This window comes from Rattus rattus, chromosome 7, assembly GCF_011064425.1.
Source record: "Rattus rattus isolate New Zealand chromosome 7, Rrattus_CSIRO_v1, whole genome shotgun sequence".
Taxonomy (NCBI): Eukaryota; Metazoa; Chordata; class Mammalia; order Rodentia; family Muridae; genus Rattus; species Rattus rattus.
The window spans coordinates 87612929-87632073 of NC_046160.1; the positions used below are offsets into that span (position 1 = coordinate 87612929).

A 19145-nucleotide genomic window follows, 5' to 3' on the forward strand; every position below is an offset into this window, starting at 1 on the left:
TCCCAGAGTCGCCGAGGACTGTAAGAAGGTTGTGTAGCTATTCTCATGACAGGTGTGTGATTGAACCAACCCAGACTCCACGTGTAGGAATCTGACACATGACAAAATAGTGATACTTCATTGACACTCGGGTCCTTCTTTATCAATTGTACTTGCAGAGAAATTCCTCCCGTTAGAAAAACATGAGCCTGTACAGAGGGGACCCGGGGACAGGGCTGTGCTCCTCCTCCCAATCTCTCCCTTTAGTAGCAGCCCAGATGGTAGCTCTGGGCCTCGGCTTCCATGACTTGACTTATAGCAACTTGGAACGTGTGTGTGTTGGGAACCAGAATGTACAACTTGGTTTCTTGAGATAAGTGGTGACATTGGACATCAACTGAATGAGGCCCCTGGGAGTGACTGTCCCACAGGAAAAGGCCACGGCTCTGGTTTCCTTGTTCTATTAGCCAACTCTGGGCTCCATTCAAATCTGAAAAACGTTGGCATTCTCAATAGCAGAAGGGCATCAGTCTCATTTAAACCTATGGTAGTAGTGAGTTGTGTCTGTGTAGAGACCAGCACTATGCCAAGTGCACATGACACCATGGAACTAGAGGAGGGAATTGTATCCCCCTTTTAATAGATCAGAAAGGAAAGCTTCCCAGCAACCACATGGTGGCTCACAACCATCTGTAATGGGATCCGATGCCCTCTTCTGGTGTGTCTGAAGACAGCTTCAGTGTACTCATATAAATATGTCTTTAAACAAAAAAGAAATATAGAAAGGAAAGCTTATAAGACTGTAAGTGATTGATTCGTCCGAAGTCAAACATCCCAAACATAACCAAGTTGAACTGCTGTCTCCTTAACTATCATACTAATTAATTATATCCACCCGTAGTTTTATTATTTCTCATAAAAACGTTCTGCGCACAGGTGATGCACAGTCCATACTGTGTTGAAAGCCTGCTCTGTTCCATGCTCCAGATAACACTTGAGCCTGCCATGTCCTCTGAGTCAAGGTTTATCCCCCACAGCATTAGCAAAGGGAAGACAGGGGACGCTCGGGCTCTAAAGGAGGACAGGGAAGTTCCAGCATTGGCCAGACTTTGAGAGAAGTGGAGACCCTTGGAAAACAACGGTAGAAGTTCATTTCCACAGCGACACAGGTAGAAATTATTTGTCTGAAAATTAACAGAACATTTTAGATTTACTTTACATGCTTGTGTGTATTTTGCCTGCTTGTATGTATGTACACCCCATGCGTGCCTGGTACCCACCAGAGTCAGAAGAGGGCACCGGATCCTCTGGAACATGAGTTACAGATGGTTGCAACCTACCACATGGGGGCTGAAAACCAAAACTCACCATCTCAGCAGCCTGAGTAGAATGTTTAAAGTACGTATCTAGATAGTCACAATCTAATCCAGTGTTTGCTGCACTTGGCATTTCTTTCTGTCTCTTTAGAACCTTCAGAACATACTTGGGACATTTGTAACGTTGCCTGCCTTTTTTTGCAACTTGGTTGAGGACATTAAGAAAGTTGTCACCTGTCCTTTTCATTCAGTTAAACAGACAACAACAGCAAAGGTCACTGTGAAGGAAGGAAATCCAGCAGGCCTGGATCTCTGGAAAATTACACGTGGGACACACTCTGGCTTTCTCCTCAAGGGCCAATGAAAGCCTTATAGAGCAGCATTTGGAAAGTCCAAGTTTAAATAACTGAGTCTATGATAGATCAGTTATGACTTCCTCACGTCCCATACTCACTGACCTTAATTATATTTAGAAGAAAATATGTTCTAAACAAATTCTGACTACAGAGACTATTTTTCGGCTTTCCCCCCAATAATTCATAAACTTTGTAGAGGAAAATATTTAACCCTTTGTTTGTAATTTTTCAGAGTTTTGCCAACATTTCAAATAAGTTTGGGGGGGCACTGACAGAGCATCCTTACTTTAAAACACCATCAGTTTATCAAATATATCCCCAGTCAGGGGTAATGTTTACATTTCATAGAGAAGTAAAATTCTTGACGCTTCTCCACATCTGAAAGATTTGTCATTCATTTGCATTCAGAGAAATTCTTTGTTTCCAATCACCCAGAATAATTCTCAGCTTATTAATTAGCCAGACTAAATGGTTAGGCATTCGCGCATCATAAGATCAGTGTAAAGGAGGCCTTTCTAATTTTGTTTGCAATCAAATGCCCTAAATGATGTCTAATGACTCCCAGACTCAGTTACTAAACATTCTACAATGTCACTTCTAGAAGGAGAAATAAAACTCCCTTACATTTTAGCCATTGAAACGTAGAACTGTGCCCTGACGTACCTTTGTGAAGGTTTATGAGCAGACGAACTCTATCACCAAGGCACATGGCTAAGTATATTGCTAAGTATGGGATTTGTTTTTTAGTTGGGTTTAATCCAATGGAGGCAACCTATATGAGATACTAGGATCGAACTCCTAAAGGGAAGGGTCTGTCCATTGCATGGCCCATGTAAACACTAGGTCCCTCATGGGTGCTTGTGTGAAATACATTAGTAAGAAGAACATTAAAAGCTCCATTGGGAAAAGTCCACAGGGGTGGGAGCTCCCTGCGTCCCGGGGGAGAGATGAACTTATAGCTGAAGTAACAGCAGCGGGTATAAACTTGAAAGGTAACTGGAAAGGAACTAAGAGTAAGAGGATGGCCTTTTGCTTGCAGAGCAAATACTACCAGAGCAAAGGACAATACAAGGCATAGGTTAGATGAGAACAATGTTGCTAGTAGCAAAGACCTATGCAACAGGAGAAGGCACGCCGGAGGGAGAGCCAGGTGCTAGACTTGAGCCAGACTTAGCTTGAGCTTTCCATCAAGCAGAAGACAGGTCTTCTTGAAGGCTGTAGAACAATACGTGATAAAAACAAACAAACCCAGTAGCCAGAATGGGAAGTCGCCTCTGGGTTGAACACCACTGCCATCTTCCAGAAGAAGCACCATTAACCTTCAAGGCTTGGCCGTGTCAAAACCCATACTTGATTTTTTTCCTCAGGTCTTAAGGATGGTGGATATCAGGCCCTAGTCTGGAGTTTTAGATGATCTAACACGGTCCGAGGTCCATTACAAAGGGGGTCCCATGAATTTTGCCTCCACACTCCTGCACAAGTCATCCATACTGCTTTTGCGTTTCTCTTCATAACTCTTACTGTCCATCAAACCCGGTGCTTACCTCCTCTGGAAGAATTTCCAAGACAGAGACTGATGTAGCCCTTGCTCCTTTACTCTGAAAACCTAACCCTGAGCTGTTGAATCTACAGTTTATTTCTTTATAGAAAAATAACATGACCTTCAGAAAGGTTACCACCTCTGCCCTTTCGGTGTCCATTAAAGACCTTCTACCACATTTACTTCACCCCTCCACCAAATCAGAGACTTCACAGGGCAGCACAATGCCCTCAGGAGAGACATCCTTCTAAGCAAGAAAGGATCTTTGAAGCTGGAATTCTACAGGACACAAGGGCTGCAGACTGTCATCTTTCTTTGGCCCTACTTTCCATTGGGGTGTGTAGAGCTTCTCCCGGATCTTACGGAGTAAGAAAGAATTACTTTGTATCTGGGTTCCTCTCCATCCTGTTTCTGGCTTCTGTGGGTTTATTAGTGATGTCAGAACTCAAGCTGTTAATAACCTGGGGTTGGACACTATGAACAGAAAACACTTAAAAAGGGGGGCCCTGCAAAACCCATTTTTACTTTTTAAGAACTATTTCTCCCCAATATGTTTTTACTCCTCTCTCTTACCAATGACTAAGAGTGGTTGGGACATTGCAACCATTTTGCACACCTAATTCAATTCCTCCAGATGTTAGTTAGTGCTCCAGAGCCTTTGAGACACATGGTGTGTCGTGGGGAGAGGCCCCATCAAGAGAATCTGTGGTGCCAGGTGAACAAAGGCACCTTTTTCTCCAAGTCCCAACCTGGTAAAAATCATGGCGTCGGGGGACTCAAAGCTGACTCTTGTTTGAAAGTACATCCGGGGCTGTGCATACCTGTGAGTGACAACCTCCTAGGCCCTTGACTAACTGCTGTGTCGCACTGTGCTTTGGCAAGCCAATTCCTGCCCTCCGGGATGCGAATGGAACCAGAGCTCTGAAGCAAGCCTGGGAAGCGAGTCCAGTGGTTTGATTTGCATGGGAAACTTTGGCCTCTGAGTGAAGGCAGACAAATTCCCTGGGCTCCCCAACCCTCCGGAAATACGCCTTACAGGGGCTGGGGGCCCTAGGCCCAACCGCGTGGGTGTGATTTGAATGTTCATCGCCACAGCTGCTGCGTTCAGCCCTGGTCATTGCCATTGGTCCCGCTCCGTTTTACGGCCTCGGAATCCTCTTGTGCATGTTAGTGGTTAATACAGCAGCCAGGAGACGCCAGACAGCTCTCAGCACCTGGTTCAAATTTAAGGCTCATTTACACATGATGTCACACACGCATTGTCAGCGCGAGGGAGGTCAGGATGGTTCATTTTGGGAAGGTTTGCATTGTTGAGTCTCTGCAACACTCTGCTATTAATGCCTAAACCATCTGACTTGGATTTCGGGTTTCTGGCATGAGGTAATCCCAGGCACTAGATTTATATGCTGAATGGGAAGCCAGCAAGGGTGGCTAATCATGCTGGTTTGCAGATCTGCACCTCTGGAGCCTTGGGATGGAATTAGAAGGCCACATGGCATGTAGCAAATCACAGGGGTTCAGAGGGGAGGGGAATAGCCAGGCCTGGAGGCAGGCCTCAGAGGGGCTGCTACCTAAGCCAGGATGCCTGACGGAAGGATAGAAAGCTAAGGACTCGGATGGGGTCTGGCGCAGCCAGTCTAGTGTTCGTGGTCATTATGAAACCTATCTCTCTGCTCGTTCCCCATAGAAATCCCAAACCATCTTCCCAGGCCCATTCAAGGCTCATGTTCCATGGAGCCCTCCCTGACCACCTAGTTTATGGTAATTCCTCTTCTGAATGGCCAAATGCTTCTGTCAATAAAATAAACAGAGCAACCCTTACTGCGTACTCACTGTCTGTTATCAGTTCCTTGCCCCCTCACGACACCGTGACGCGGAAAACACCATCCTTTGCATTCTTTAAGGTGACAGAACAGATTCAGGGAGTTCAAATCAAATGTCCAGTGTCAGTGCTGACAGGACTCAGGAGGAAGACTGACTGGCCCCCAGGGCTGGGTTTGGACCACCGGGTAGACTGTGTACTACACTGTGGTTCCGCATCTTCAGTGGTACATGCTAACAACGCAGGACCAGTCTGCTTCCCTAGGGAATGTCCCAAAGGAGCTTACAATAACGCTGCCTGAGACTTCCTGTCAGAGTTACCGTCCCCTGTGTCCTTCCTGTCCCCTCTGTGAGCTAGTGTGCATTTAAATGGCAGTGCGGTCTCCTCAGGGTTTGCTCAGACAACAGGAAAACAGAGGTCGGCCTCCTTCACCATCACCAAAGCTAGTGTCCTGTGTAAGACACTGAAGTGTTTGCAGTATTTGGATAACCACCCTGTCATTTATTACTGTACACCTTGAAGAGGTAGCTGATGCAAGCATCTGCAGGAGATTTCTGAGAGAGTGGTGCCCCTCCGAAAGGGTAAGCAAGAGTCAGTCACCGGGAAGGAGTGTGGTGGACACTTAAGACAGAGAGGGCAGCAAGGGCCCCAAGGTGAGACTGCCTGCTCCTAGGAGCATTCTTGAACGCAGTAAGCTGGGGCAAGGGGTGGAGCCCAGGTCATACTACAGCTTCTCTGCGGTCCTCTTGGGCAGGGTAGAAGACTGTTCTGACTCCAACTTTTGCAAGACCCTGCTGAAGTCTGTCAGGTGTCTCCTGAGGATAAAGCTGCAACCTGTGCGTCCTCTCACCTTGGAACATAGCCACAAATCCTTAAAAAGCAGGCGAGTAGGTGCCCTTCTCACGGAGCACACACAGTTCACCAGAGCAGAATAGAGTGTCCAGTTTGGGAGTCCTGCACTCTGCACTATGTACAAAGCCCTGGAACCTTTGAGGGTGAGCAATTAGTGTCTCTACTGTGAAAGAGGACCCTCAGCGTCACATAGGAGAGGTTCTGCCATGTGTTTGGCTTCCCCGGCCCCAAACATCCTTGCAAATGCCAGATTTTCATTCTCTTTACAAAAGCAATCCGCTTTTACTCTGCATCAATCTCAGAGAGCCCGCGCACTCAGTAGGGATGGGAGTGAAGCCAGAGGAGTAGGAGGGTCGAGCAGTGTCAGTACTTACAGTGCTGGAGGAGTAGATGGTTCCTTTGGCTTCCGTGTCTTGCTTCCAGTGAGTGACACTTCTCATCCACGTTATCTTCGCCTCCGTGAGCTGCAACAGAGCTCCCTACAACTGCTAAGGGAAGCCTTGGCATTACACATGGAGATGCTACTAGAAGGTCCCAGCCACCCAGGCTGCAACCGTGAGGGGACAGACAGGTAGTGAGAACTATAGAAAAATCCAAGTAGCATCTCACTGTTGTCTACTGGTCCTTCCTCCAGTGGGCCAGGGGACCAGAACTTACTCTTCAGTTGGACCCCTGAATCTCCACATAGTAGAGCTGACCGACCCCTGGAAGGATGGCAACTCCAGGGACATAGGAACCCTATCCTTCTTTCTTCCTTTCTTTCTTTCTTTCTTTCTTTCTTTCTTTCTTTCTTTCTTTCTTTCTTTCTTTCTTTCTTTCTTTCTTCCTTCCTTCCTTCCTTCCTTCCTTTTCTTTCTTTCTTTCTTTCTTTCTTTTCTTTCTTTTTTCTTCTTAAGCAGTCTTTAACGAAAGCCGTGCATGAGATCTCTACTCCTGCATCTTCTCGATCGTTTCTTCCTTGTATTTGCCCTTCTCCTTTCCTACTTGCCGGGACTTGGCTTTCCTCTCCAGATCTTCTTGCGGGCCTTGTCCAGCTTTAGCCTGGTGATAACCCCCTTGCCGGGGTGGATGCCCACGTGGACAATTGTGCCGTTAGCCTTCTCTCGCTGGACTCGCTCAATGTCAATGACGTATTTCTTCCTGTACACTTGGACCACTTTGCCGATCTGCTGGCCTTTGTCGTGTCCTGGAACAACCTGAACTTCGTCGTCCTTTCGGATGGGCACAGACTGAACGTTACACGTCTGTCTCAGCTCTTTGGAAAGAGGAGAAGACATGATCTTCCTCTGAATGTGAGACGGTGCATTGAAATGCCCTTTGCGGTTCTTGCTTTGGTCAGAAGTCACGAAGGGATTGAACTTCATTTTGGCAGCTTTGATCCAGCGATGACAGCAAAAGCAAAGAGCATAAGAACCCTTTCTTGTTAGCGGGCTATGTCCTCCATCCATCTTCAGCTACTAAGGTGTTCTTGTAGGTGAAGAAAATCATATTGAGGAATGAAATGATTCTATGATTTAGCCAAGTGAACAGAACAAAAAATAATCTCAGGAAATAAAGGTCTAGAAAGAATGTTGCTTTCCCTCATAGATACTAACAACGAAACTGAAGATAAACTTCAAATATACTGCCTTCTTGATACATCAGAGGGTTGCGGCCACAGGGCAGCCAAGCCCTGAAATCTTTTAATTGGGGCTGTAGAGAAGCAAAGATGGTGTGGAAAAGCAGAGGCAGCTATGGAGAAGCACGGGCTGGTGCTTTCTTGGAAACAGGTATAGGCAGTAGAATAAACAAAGAAATAGCAGATCAGTGTGGGTGGTGGGAGGGGCTGGCCCCTAAGGGCCATCTCTATAGGGCGTTCACCGTGGCTATAGAAGGCACTCAGAGGAAGACAGGCCAAGGTCGCATCTGTGTTCAGTGGTAGACTGACCGATCACCTAGCATGTAGGAGGCCCTAGACCCAGGCCCCAGCACTGGTAGAAAAGAAAGACAGACAGAGCACCTTCCTCCACAGGGCAGGCCAGGAAAAAAAAAAAAAAAAAAAAACACTGCAAGGGACATGAGCCCACCCACAGGCCTCTCTCATCTCACTCTGGAACAAGTTCCATCTAAAGAAGAAAGGATAAACCATTGTCCCATTGGACTAGGAAAGAGACCTACGGAAGAAAGGGTTCAGGAAAGGATAGAGCTGGAACAGCTACGCAGACAGAGCCTATGAACTCTTGGCCAGTGGACACTCTCCCTACACAGAAGTTACACAATTGCTCCAAGCAGGAGACAGAGGAGGCAAGACAGAAATAAGAATCTACGTGAACTCCCTAGACCTGCAGCCCCTGGGTCTCCGGACTAGGTGGCTCTCGACTTTTCCCTGCCTTCCAGCGGCATTGTGAGAATGGCTGTGCTTAATCAGATGTCCGTCTTGGATATGATTAAAGCATTTAGAAGCGTGCTCATTGTAGCTCTGAAAGGACTATGCTATGTGGTCCAGACTCTTGGCACTGCAGCTCTCCATAGCAGAAAGCAACCAACAGCATAACAGAGAATTCACCATCTGTCTCAGTGATGTCTTACTGACATGGAAATACACGAGAAACTGAACTTGTCCATTGAAAAGATGAAAGTGGTCGACCACTATGAAGACATTAGGAAAACATATGATGATTTCTTGAAGAAAAGTAATACATTAGATCTGATTGATGTTTATAAAAAATGTAGCATCTTGACTTCTAATTGTGAGAATAACATGATATCCTCTGTAAGTATTCTAAGAATAATTCTACTTTAATCAAATTAAAGTTCAGCTAAAATACTTTTATTTTAAGCTATAGATAGAATTACTAGTCTTAAAAATATAATGGGGGTTGGGGATTTAGCTCAGTGGTAGAGCGCTTGTCTAGCAAGCGCAAGGCACTGGGTTCGGTCCCCAGCTCCGGAAAAAAATATATATGTATAATGGGAGGCAGAGAATAAAAAAGTTTTTTTGCTTTTTAAATCATGTTAAAAATGGAAAATTTAGCTACCCAAAGCCTAGTTTTTACTTGAAAGAAATATTTTTGATAAGTTTTGTTGGTCTTGTGATATTATTATTTGCCTAATTTTTACTTGAAAGACATTTTTGATAAGTTTTGTTGGGCATGTGATATTTTTATTTGATATAAGAATATTTTTCTTAATAGAAAAAAAATTGGCAAGGAAATAGATTCCAAATGTCAGATTTCTTTTGAATCAGATCAAAGATTGCCTGTCTACAACTTTTTCCTTTTTGTTGAATGTACATGTTTATTGGGTGTGTATTATATAAACAACTGTTACAGTTCTTTTACATGGCTTAATAGCTTCTTAGACATGACATATATGACTATCAGAGAATGGGATGACATAATATCTGAGATAATAGACTTCGTTGTATAAACATTTAATTTTAATAGAGAAAAGTTTAAAAGCTGTAGTAGTCCTTAGATTTGTTTATATTAGAATTGATGAACTATTAAAAATCTATTTGTACATGTGCAGGTTTTATTTTTTGAGTGTTGAAAATACTTTACCACTTTCTGTGTGCTAATAAAGTAAATGTTGGCCAAAAAAAAAAAAAAAAAAAAAGAACGTACATGAAGATAGGAAGGGAAAGCAATGTATCTGACATGCATCAGTTACTCCTGAGGACAACTAGCTGTCAAGAGGAAGAGGAGAAATGTGGCATTATGGCATTATAGGGCCCGTGAAGAGCAATGGGTCACAGGATAGTACAAAGTTGGGAGAGAAGACAGAATTGAAGTATCTTTACAGGCGAGGATATATATAACATATAATGTAAAGTTAGGCATATATTCTAATATATCAGGGAAACCACTAAAAAAGAGCTTAGAGAGATACAAATCAAATAGTGGTGCTCATAAAAGATGTTTAATTCGCACAAGAGAGAGCAGGGATGGAGATGGACCTGCAGCAGTCATCATCATGAGGTTTTGTTTGAGGTGTGAGGTTTAAACCAGGCCTCGTTCTAGACAAGCTCGTACCACCGAGCTCCAACCCCGCTCCACATAATAGACTTTAATTGAAACATATTAGTAAGCACATTAAATGTGAATGCTTTAAAATGCATTCGTTGGGGATTGTCAAAGGGTATAAATAAAACAGTATTTTTCTATGTACTGTCTAGAAGAAACCTACTTTCGATATAAAGTAGGCTTTTAAAAATGAATAGACAGGAGATATTCCAGGAAAATAGTGGCCCAATGTAAGCTGGGGCGTCAACATTCATATCAGATGGAGTAGATCTCATAGTAAGAAATGTTATGGGGGAAAGACACACAGTTCAAAGATGGAAGTTATATAAGATGATATACCCGCCTGGTGGTGCCTAGCAACGTTTCAGAATACAACGGTGCTCTCCCGTTATCATTGGGGAATATTCCTCTCTGCAGGAGTGACAGCGTAGGTAGATAGAAAATCAGCGACGCAAACCCCCAACCCAGCCCACTTCGTCAACACTGTTTATAACGCAGTGCAGAAATAGCAGATTATGCATTCCTTGCAAATGAGCTCGCGGCCTTCCTCAGGACAGAACATACACATTGGACCACAGTGAAATTTAAGTCAAACTGTTAATGGAAAAAATTCCTAGAAACCCTCTAATTTCTCAGTATTAAGCAACATGTTTCCAAATAACCCAGGAATCCAGAAAAATGTAAAAACACATCATCTAAGCTTCCTCTCATGGGGTGGGGGTGGGGTAATAAAAAAGAACAAACTAAACTCAATACCAGGGAAATGATAAAAATAAGAATAGAAACCAATAAAATTGAAAACAGGAGAGAGGGGGAGTGGGGAGAGAAGGAAGGGGGGAGGGAGAGAGAGAAAGGAAGAGAGAGGAAGAGGGAGAGAGAGGAGAGAGGTGAGTGACAGTAAAACCTGGTCTTTGAAAAGCGCAGTAAAATGGATGAGTGTCACAGACAGGAGACAAATGTCCCGACTTTGCCTGCAGATCTTTGGCTGAACCCCAGCTGCACTTGACCTTGCTGTCACCCAGTCCTGACTGCAGCAGCCTCCATCATCTCCCCCAGAATTGAAGGGAGAAAAGAGGGAGCCATTTTGCACCTTTTCTTTAGCAACGGCGCTGTCCTAGCCTGAACCGTGGACAGTGGTCAGTTTTGACCTCTGCCCTGTTTTTCATCCTTAGTGGTGGAGGCTGAAATAGGGAAGAGCGCTGGGGGGTGGGGGGCTCTGTGCTTCTGTATTTGACCCCCCAGGTAGGCCATTCTCCCGTGTTAGATACACTGGACCTTCAGTAATTTGTTAATCTTCTTTTGTTCAGTTCCACTTGCTTTTCGTACATTCCCTAGACTCTCTCCTATTCTCACGTAACCATAAGCCCTTCCTTATAGTCTTTCTCCTTTGGCTTTCTTTCCTTAGATTCCAGGATTTGGGATTCCCCGTGATATTAGCTTTCTGATGAATTCAAGAAACTATACGGTTAGAGAGTCCGCTGTTGTCGGAATGGGAACAGTGCAGCTTGCTGCGTACCAGGGAGGAGTAGAACTCACCCACCTTCATATCTAAACCTGCACTTTCCTTTTCAAATGTTTCTTGGCTATCCTTACATATCTGTTACCTTAAAAGTCCTTTTTGTTAGGCTCCCCGTGTCCCAAACTTAAAACAAACAAGCAGACAAACAAAAAACCTTTTAGATTGAAATAGTGTTAAAACACGTAGACTTGAGTTAGGCTCTCAGATGTCAAAACCCCATCCCTAAGATGTGAGCATAGCAGCTGGGACGGGCGGGTGTGCTGAAAAGTTCCGTGAAGGTCACCCTGCCTCCAAGTCCTACCCACTTTGCTCCAGTGCTCTGAAATTCTACCAGTTGTGTGAAGACAGCCATTTGTAGGATGTAAGTGGATGACATTGTGTGAGGGGCAGGAGAGATGCTCACTGCTTTTCCAGAGGATCCAAGTTCCGTTCCCAGCACCTGTGTCAGGAAGCTCACAGTCACCTGTAACCCCAGCTTCATCTAATGCCCTCTCCTGGCCTCAAACGTGGACATCTGTAGCATACACTCACACAGACACACACATTCATATAAGTAAAGCTAAACCTTTTAAATGTATGCCGGCTGGGAATTTAGCTCAGTGCTATAGTACTCCCCTTTCCTGCATGGGTCTCTATGTGCAGCCCTTGGCACTGTGTAAGTCAATAACTAAGACCCATGTCATTGACATTGGAATTATGAGCACACAACCATCACTCCACTTAAAGATTAAAGTCATAGAACATTTGTGTTCAAATAGAAAGGGAGTCGGTTAAGCACAGAGGTGGCCCAGGCATCACTGGCACAGAATTGAGAGCAATGGGTAGTGGAGAATGAAGATTCTAAATCTCCCAGTAGAGGCCAGGAGAGGAAGGAAAGACCCGGGCTCCCCTCTGGACTCACACTTGAACCTTCCATGCAGAGGGAAGCCTGGGTAGACCTGAAATAGCTTCTTAGAGTGTGGGGTCATCAGGTGGGATCCTGAGCGTTCCTGTGCACTGATCCTGCAGCTCCGCGTCGGATGGAAAAGCCACCAGCAAGTTCAGAAAGGAGCTCCTGAGACCAGAAGGAAAACAAGGAAAAGCAAAATTAAAAAGGAAAGAAAAAAAAAAACCAGCAGCATGGAAAAACTTGATGTTTCCTGTATACAGATCTAGAAAGAAAAAAGTTGAAATTCAATAGAGGCTGATGGTCCTTAGTTGACCCCAGACATTTTGCAGGCCAGAGACGGAGGAAGCACAAACACCCACTTGCAGACCTCGGTTTTGATTTTTTTCAATGCAGCATTTTTTTTGGTGAATTAATATTTAATTTTCAACCAACTCCAGCACCTCATTAAGGGGGGGCCTGCTCTTTGCCAAACTCTTCCCAGGAAACCTGCTGGCTTGAATGGAGGTGTCAGCAAACATTTCCCAGTGTGTTCTAGTGGGGAAATATTTATTTTGTAACGCTCCTCCCTGGCCTAAAATACAATTGTGTGACATGTTTTATGTGGCCAAGGGGATCTGGGCCGAGACTGTGTATCCACACTGCACCCTAACACTGAGGAACATGCTCTAGGCAGGTTTTCCACTGGTGTGGTTTGGGTACTACATCCAGAAGAGCAGTGCTTCATGGGAAATTCTCTTTTGTCCCGATAAAAATAAAGTCGTTTGGAAACACATCAGAGTGTGTTTGGTGTGTGAGCGTGAATGCTGGACAGCCTTTGAAGGAAGCAAACAGGCATGAGAAATAACCCCTTGGTCCTGCAAGCTCATTTCATACTGGCCTCCAGAGCACCCCGGCTCCACTCCGACGGTTGCCAATGCCTCTCTACAGTTAGTTTTCTAAAACAAGAAAAGTTTTTCCACGTGACCATTTTCTTTACTCTTGGTGGGACAACAGTTAGAGCAAGATGGAAAGGACCCTTCCCTTCGACAGAATAATTAGATTTAAGGCCATATCTCAAACACTTTCCCTGTAACTGATGATCCCAGTACTGTCAGACACCACACACACATTCAGCAACCATGGGGAAACCGGCTGCATCACCAGCCATGTCCACAACGTTAATACAAATCATGTGTTCTGCAGGGTAAAATGTGATTATCTGCTAAGAAGAGGCTCTGTCAGGAGAAGCAGGGGGAACCAAACAGACTCAGGAAGAGCCCCCAGCTTTTCTGATTGTCTCCTTCCATGTATTTAGAACATGTCCCTGGGAACACCTCCCTGGCCTTGGTGCAAGGTCTCACTGCCCCCATCTCAAGACACAGACACACACACACACACACACACACACACACACACACACACACACAGAGAGAGAGAGAGAGAGAGAGAGAGAGAGAGAGAGAGAGAGAGAGAGAGAAAGAGAGAGGAGAGAAGGGGGGGCATTTCATCTGGAATGTGTGGAAATTTGGAAACACTGGGGAGAGGTGTATGTATAGATTAAGGCAGAACTAGGATTAATGCTACTAAAAGAGGTCGACCAGAAAGCCTGTTAACTAGTGTTCCGCTATTAGACTGGGCAGCTATCAATTTTAGAAGGCCTTTTATTGAAAGACAGCTGTATTCATATAATAAAACACCATAAAACGTCTTTTGAAGAAAATGGATAATTTATGCATATGAACGAAAATCCAGTTCTGACACATGAACTCAACAGGAAATATAGAAATGAACATTTAAGTAAACGTTTCTGTATCAATTTATGATCCATTCAGCATGACATGTCATCTGAGTCGTGACTGGTAGAGGCCACAGTGTTGGTATTTTTCAGTTAGGAAGCTACTTCCTGCCTCCCACATCCTGGTTTGCTTTAATAATTTATTATGAAGCCTTCATCCACCCATCCATCCCTAAGCTGGTTGTTGGCTGCCAGTCCCCCATGCGAAACGAGTGCAGATTTTTGCCTTATATCTTGCAGTGTCTAAAGTGCAGCCTTTCCTTTTTCTTACTAAGTTTGCCTAACTCTCCAAGGAGGAAAAGGAGAAGAAATCCTGTTACTCTAAAACCTGAAACAGACTTTCTGCTTATCTCCCTTACATCTTTCAAAAAATTTATAACTATAGTTTTGTTTCAGTTTATCATTCATGTTTCCAGGAAAAAATATCCATTTTTTTCTCAGCTGTACAGAAGCCATTCGATTTCCTGTGCTGCTTCTTCTTCTTCTTCTTCTTCTCCTTCTTCTTCTTCTTCTTCTTCTTCTTCTTCTTCTTCTTCTTCTTCTTCTTCTTCTTCTTCTTTTTCTTCTTCTTGTCTTGTTTTCTTCTTCTTCTTGTTTTCTTGTTGTTGTTGTTCTTCTTCTTCTCATTATTATTATTATTATTATTATTATTATTATTATTAGTAGTAGTAGTAGTAGTAGTAGTATTATATTACTGCTGCTCTGGCCCTTCTCCAGCTCCATTTTGCCTTTCCAACAAAGGCATGATTTTAAAAGAAGTTGTTTTGGAGAATAACCTTACATGAGTTACTACTTTTCCTGCTTCATCAGCCTCTAGCTTGCCATGCTAACAGCGGTTGGTAAAGCCAACATTGAGTCCTAAGTAAATAAATCCATTTCAAATAGAAGTGTTGACACAGACCTGGTATACTAATCTGCTACTGGGATATGTGCACACGTATAAGTAATTTAGTACACACCCACACAACTGTGTGACAGCCAAGGTGGTAAGAATTACACGCCTACCCACGGCAGCCATGAAGTAAACAAGTTGTAAACCATGAGTACACTAATCCAGATCTATATATGCTCCTGTACTGAGGATGGAGGATGGGTCAATGTCAAGGAATCACAGGAGTTGCCAGGCAGGCAAGCAAACTCCGCATCCCTGGGTCAAGCTGTTGTCTTTCTTGTAAACTCGGGCCATCAGCTGCACAGAGTGTGACCTCAGTGAGACTAGGCTCTGGCTATGCCCATAGGGAGTCCATTTCTGAGACTTTGGCTTCTGAAGGGACTCACAAGACCATGTCCCTGTGCACGTAGTGAGCTCACACGTGTGTATTACAATGCTCTGCATTTCAGCTTTCACGTGTTCCTGATCAGAAGGAAATGGCGTATTCACAAATACCCAAGGAGCAGCTCCACTGCGGAAATCAGGCTGAATGAGGCTCTGGAGGCAGAAGGACTGGACATGCCCACAGGCCAATGGAGACGGGCATTAAAAAGAACTTTCATGTGGGCCTCAAAGAAGGGGAAGGCGGGGAAACAACCCTAAGTACACCCATTCTTGCCTTGTTTTGAGACAATTTCCTCTTGTTTGGGGCTTTAGAGAGATAGAGGACTCTGATAGGAGATGACGGATAACAGGTTTTTTTTTTCTTTTTGAAGGCTGCTAAATCACCCATAATAAATGTTCCTTCCCGTAATCTGCCAAGTTCCTTTCCTCTTCCTTGAGGCACAAGTGAGTCCATCTGGTTTTGCTCTTTGGTGAAGAGACAGACAGGAGGAGCTGTGGCAAGATAGCCAAGCAAATGCATTTTCCCTGGATCCCGTCCCAGGTTAGGGTCCTTCTGGGGGATTTCAGTACAGCCCATCTTCATTTCACACTGCCCTGGTTCAACGTGAGTCTACACTACAAAACACAAGCTATCGAAGAAGATTGTTTATGGTGTGTGTGTGTGTGTGTGTGTGTGTGTGTGTGTGTGTGTGTGTGTTGACACAGGTCTTACCATGAATATTGACTAGTCTTGTACTCATTGCAATCCTCCTGCCTCTGCTCTCTCAGTGCAGGGATTGTAAGCAAAAGCCTTCCTACCCTGCTGAGAATGGCATTTTAATACAGAAGGTTTTCAGGTTAGTAAAATTTTCAAGAATTTTGGAAAAAGCATTAAGTCAAAATTCAAGTTTGAGAACAGTCCAAGCCTCGTCAAAATGCTTTTATTTTAAGTGAGAACATTAAAAAAGAAAATTCCCGTCCAATGACACCAGTTCTCCATAAATGAAAGCACATTTTAGGGTTGGAGATGTGGCCCGGTTGGTAGAATGCTTGACTATTATATAAGAAGCTCTGGGTTCTGTCCTCAGAATAAATTAGACATGGTGGAGAATGGCTAAGATCAAAAAAAATGACAGCAAAAATTAGACTCCTCCATGGTTGCAGACTGGTGAAATCCTGACCAGAAAATTGGACATTGAACTGCCTACAACCTCTCTTGGGCATATATACCCAAAAGGTCATATAAAAAAGAGACAGCCTTATTTATAATAGCCAGAAGCTGAAAGAACCAGATGCCCTTCAACAGAGGAATGGATACAGAAAATGTACACATCTACACAATGGAATATTACTCAGTTCACTTTTTATGAAATTAGTAGGCAAATGGTTGGACCTGGAAAATATCATCCTGAGTGAGCTAACCCAATCACAGAAAAAACAAGTTCAAGGACAAATGCTTGAATTACCCTAGTTGCCTAGAACAAATGAAACCCGGATGATCAAAAAGGTAGGGGCTTCACTCCTTCTTTAAAAGGGGGAAAAGTCCATTTGGCAACAAAATAAAACAGAGACTGAAGGAACACCCATTCAGAGCCTGCCCCAATTTAGAGCCAGAATGACAAGATGGATGGTCAGGATGTAGATTGATCCCAGCCAGAATTGCAGCAAAACTGGGAATCAGAGAATGGTTTACAACAAAGAAACCCTGGACTCCAATGAATATCCTAGTAAGAGCACCTTTATCTTGCTGTTAATGTGACGGTCCAAGAGTTCACTCTCTTACAAAACAAGTTCAAGAAACCCATGAGTAAGTACTGCATTAACATCAGAGGGACATGTCCAATCCATTTCAACAAAATGATAGTCACATTTCAGAATGAAGCACCTGAAATGGGGGCCCAGAGAGAAGTACTGATTAACAGAGGGACACCTGCAGAGGCCCAGAAGAACAGATTACAGAGGACAAGTTAATGCCTGGCCTTGGTTTGCAAATCCTTTTACCTTGTTTAGACTCTGGAGGCTTGGCTTTCTGAGTCCCCAGCCCTTGACTGACAAAGGGTTGGCCTCTGCATGGGCTGCTCACCTCATCAGGGTAGCAGCTGACCTAAATCAACAGGCTGTTACTTAAGGCCATATTGTAATCTCCTCAGTGATCAAGACAAAAATCTTCCTTTGGGGATCGGAAGTGTTGGTCAGTTGGTAGGGCTATCATGCACGAGGCCCTAGGTTCCAGCCCAGCACTGTATAAATAGAGTAAGCCGGCGAGTGCCTGTAACCTTAGCACTTGGGAAGCAGAGACAGGAGGATCAGAAGTTCAGGGCTGCATTGTTAACTCAGGGGCCCTGCCAGCCTGCCTTCAGGGACTCGGTGCTGGCAGCTTGCTTCATCGCCAGGCACTGTGCCTTTCCGCTGTTGCTATGAGCTGCAGGTTTTCCTATGCAACACTCGAACTCTTTAAAAGCTCTCTCTTTCTCTCTGTCTCCTGATCCTTCTGTCTGTGTGTCTGTCTCTGTCTCTCTCTCATGTCCCTATTCCAAGATGGCCTTTCGCCACCCCCAACCCCAAATAAACATCTTACATGAGACCTTTTGTGTGGTATGATCTCTGCTACGTTACTTAGCCCAGCCCCACCAAGATGCCTCCCACTGACAAATCCTAACACATGTGTGGCTACATAGCAAGTTAGCAGCCATTCTGGGCTCCAAATGCATCACATTTGGGAAAAAGTTAAAACCCCATATCAGATAAGGACAATGTGTTCAAAACATTAAACTCTCAGCAAATGCTTCACTGAAGGAAGCTCCTCTTTGACGTGGACAACATCAAGTGTCAGCACATTTTAATTAATCAGAGCAGCCACCTCAGCTCACTATGGGAAGGGTCAAAGTGCTAGGTTATGGGGACGAAATATTCAGAACCCACATTTCTATTTTTCGTCATGCTCTACAGCGTGCTTCCTAGAATAAACCGCCACAGCACAGCAGGATGCTGACGGACTCACGGGTTATGATGCCGACAGAAAGGCCACTTGGCTAATGGTTGGTGTCACCAGTGGTGGTGGAAAACGGATTCCAGGCAGGCCTGAGACTCCTCACCGCTTTCCGGATCCTGTCCGGCTTCTTTCTCTCTCACACACACACTCTGAAGATCTTGAAACCCAATGAGTTGGGATCACCGATTAGGGAAACATTCAGCAGTTTCAGGACCTGCAGAGGAAAAAGCCTTCGTTTCCACTGTGTCCTGCCCAGCCGCCATTGGATTGTTCTGTACGAGTGTGTATTACAGGAAGAAATAAAAAAAAGTTCTCTTTTGGCATCATGATGGGACAAGGACAGGTGTCATAACCTTAAGTGGTGACATAAGAAACTAGGCCGTTAATGGCTTCTCATTGGCTTTCAAAAGCCCAGGGCCCTCCTCCAGTCCTCATCTGTAAGGTTCACACTGTCCATTGTGGTTGTTCTTCACTCAGCTGAAAAATGTCCTGGGCACACACGCCAGCCTGTGGTGCTTCGTGTGTTTCCCTGTCAAAGCGCGCCACAGCTGTCAGGTGGTCAGCACTGAGAAAGTGGGCCCTTCCTGTGAGCGCCTCACTTCTGGTTTACTGCACTGAAAGGACCAGTGGCAGCGGGCTGGTGGCTGTGGGGGTGTGTGACACAGTTGCCACTTTTCATCCTGTGTAACTCAAAGCACAAAGATATCAAAGTAATCTGCTACTGTTTTGGAAGCTTTCCTCTTCAGACAGTATAACAGGTTGTAAGCACTTGGTGCCCCCTAAATGCTCGTAGACCGATGACATCCTGATGCCAGTCAGCTAGCTTCAAAGCCCTGAGTGTCCAATC

At 44.6% G+C, this 19145-nt stretch overlaps 1 protein-coding gene and 1 pseudogene across 1 annotated transcript in view; one reads left to right on the forward strand and one right to left on the reverse strand.

The window, feature by feature from the left end:
• The window catches only part of LOC116905161 (60S ribosomal protein L26-like), a 48917-nt gene extending 41688 nt beyond the window's left edge, over positions 1–7229 (reverse strand). Inside the window, exon 1 of the mRNA XM_032907935.1 lies at positions 6823–7229. Within this exon, the coding sequence (XP_032763826.1) occupies positions 6846–7229 (384 nt within the window). The 3' untranslated portion in view covers positions 6823–6845. The remainder of the gene's footprint in view (positions 1–6822) is intronic.
• On the forward strand, positions 7134–8715 carry LOC116905160 (annotated as a pseudogene).
• The last annotated feature ends 10430 nt before the right edge of the window (positions 8716–19145 follow it).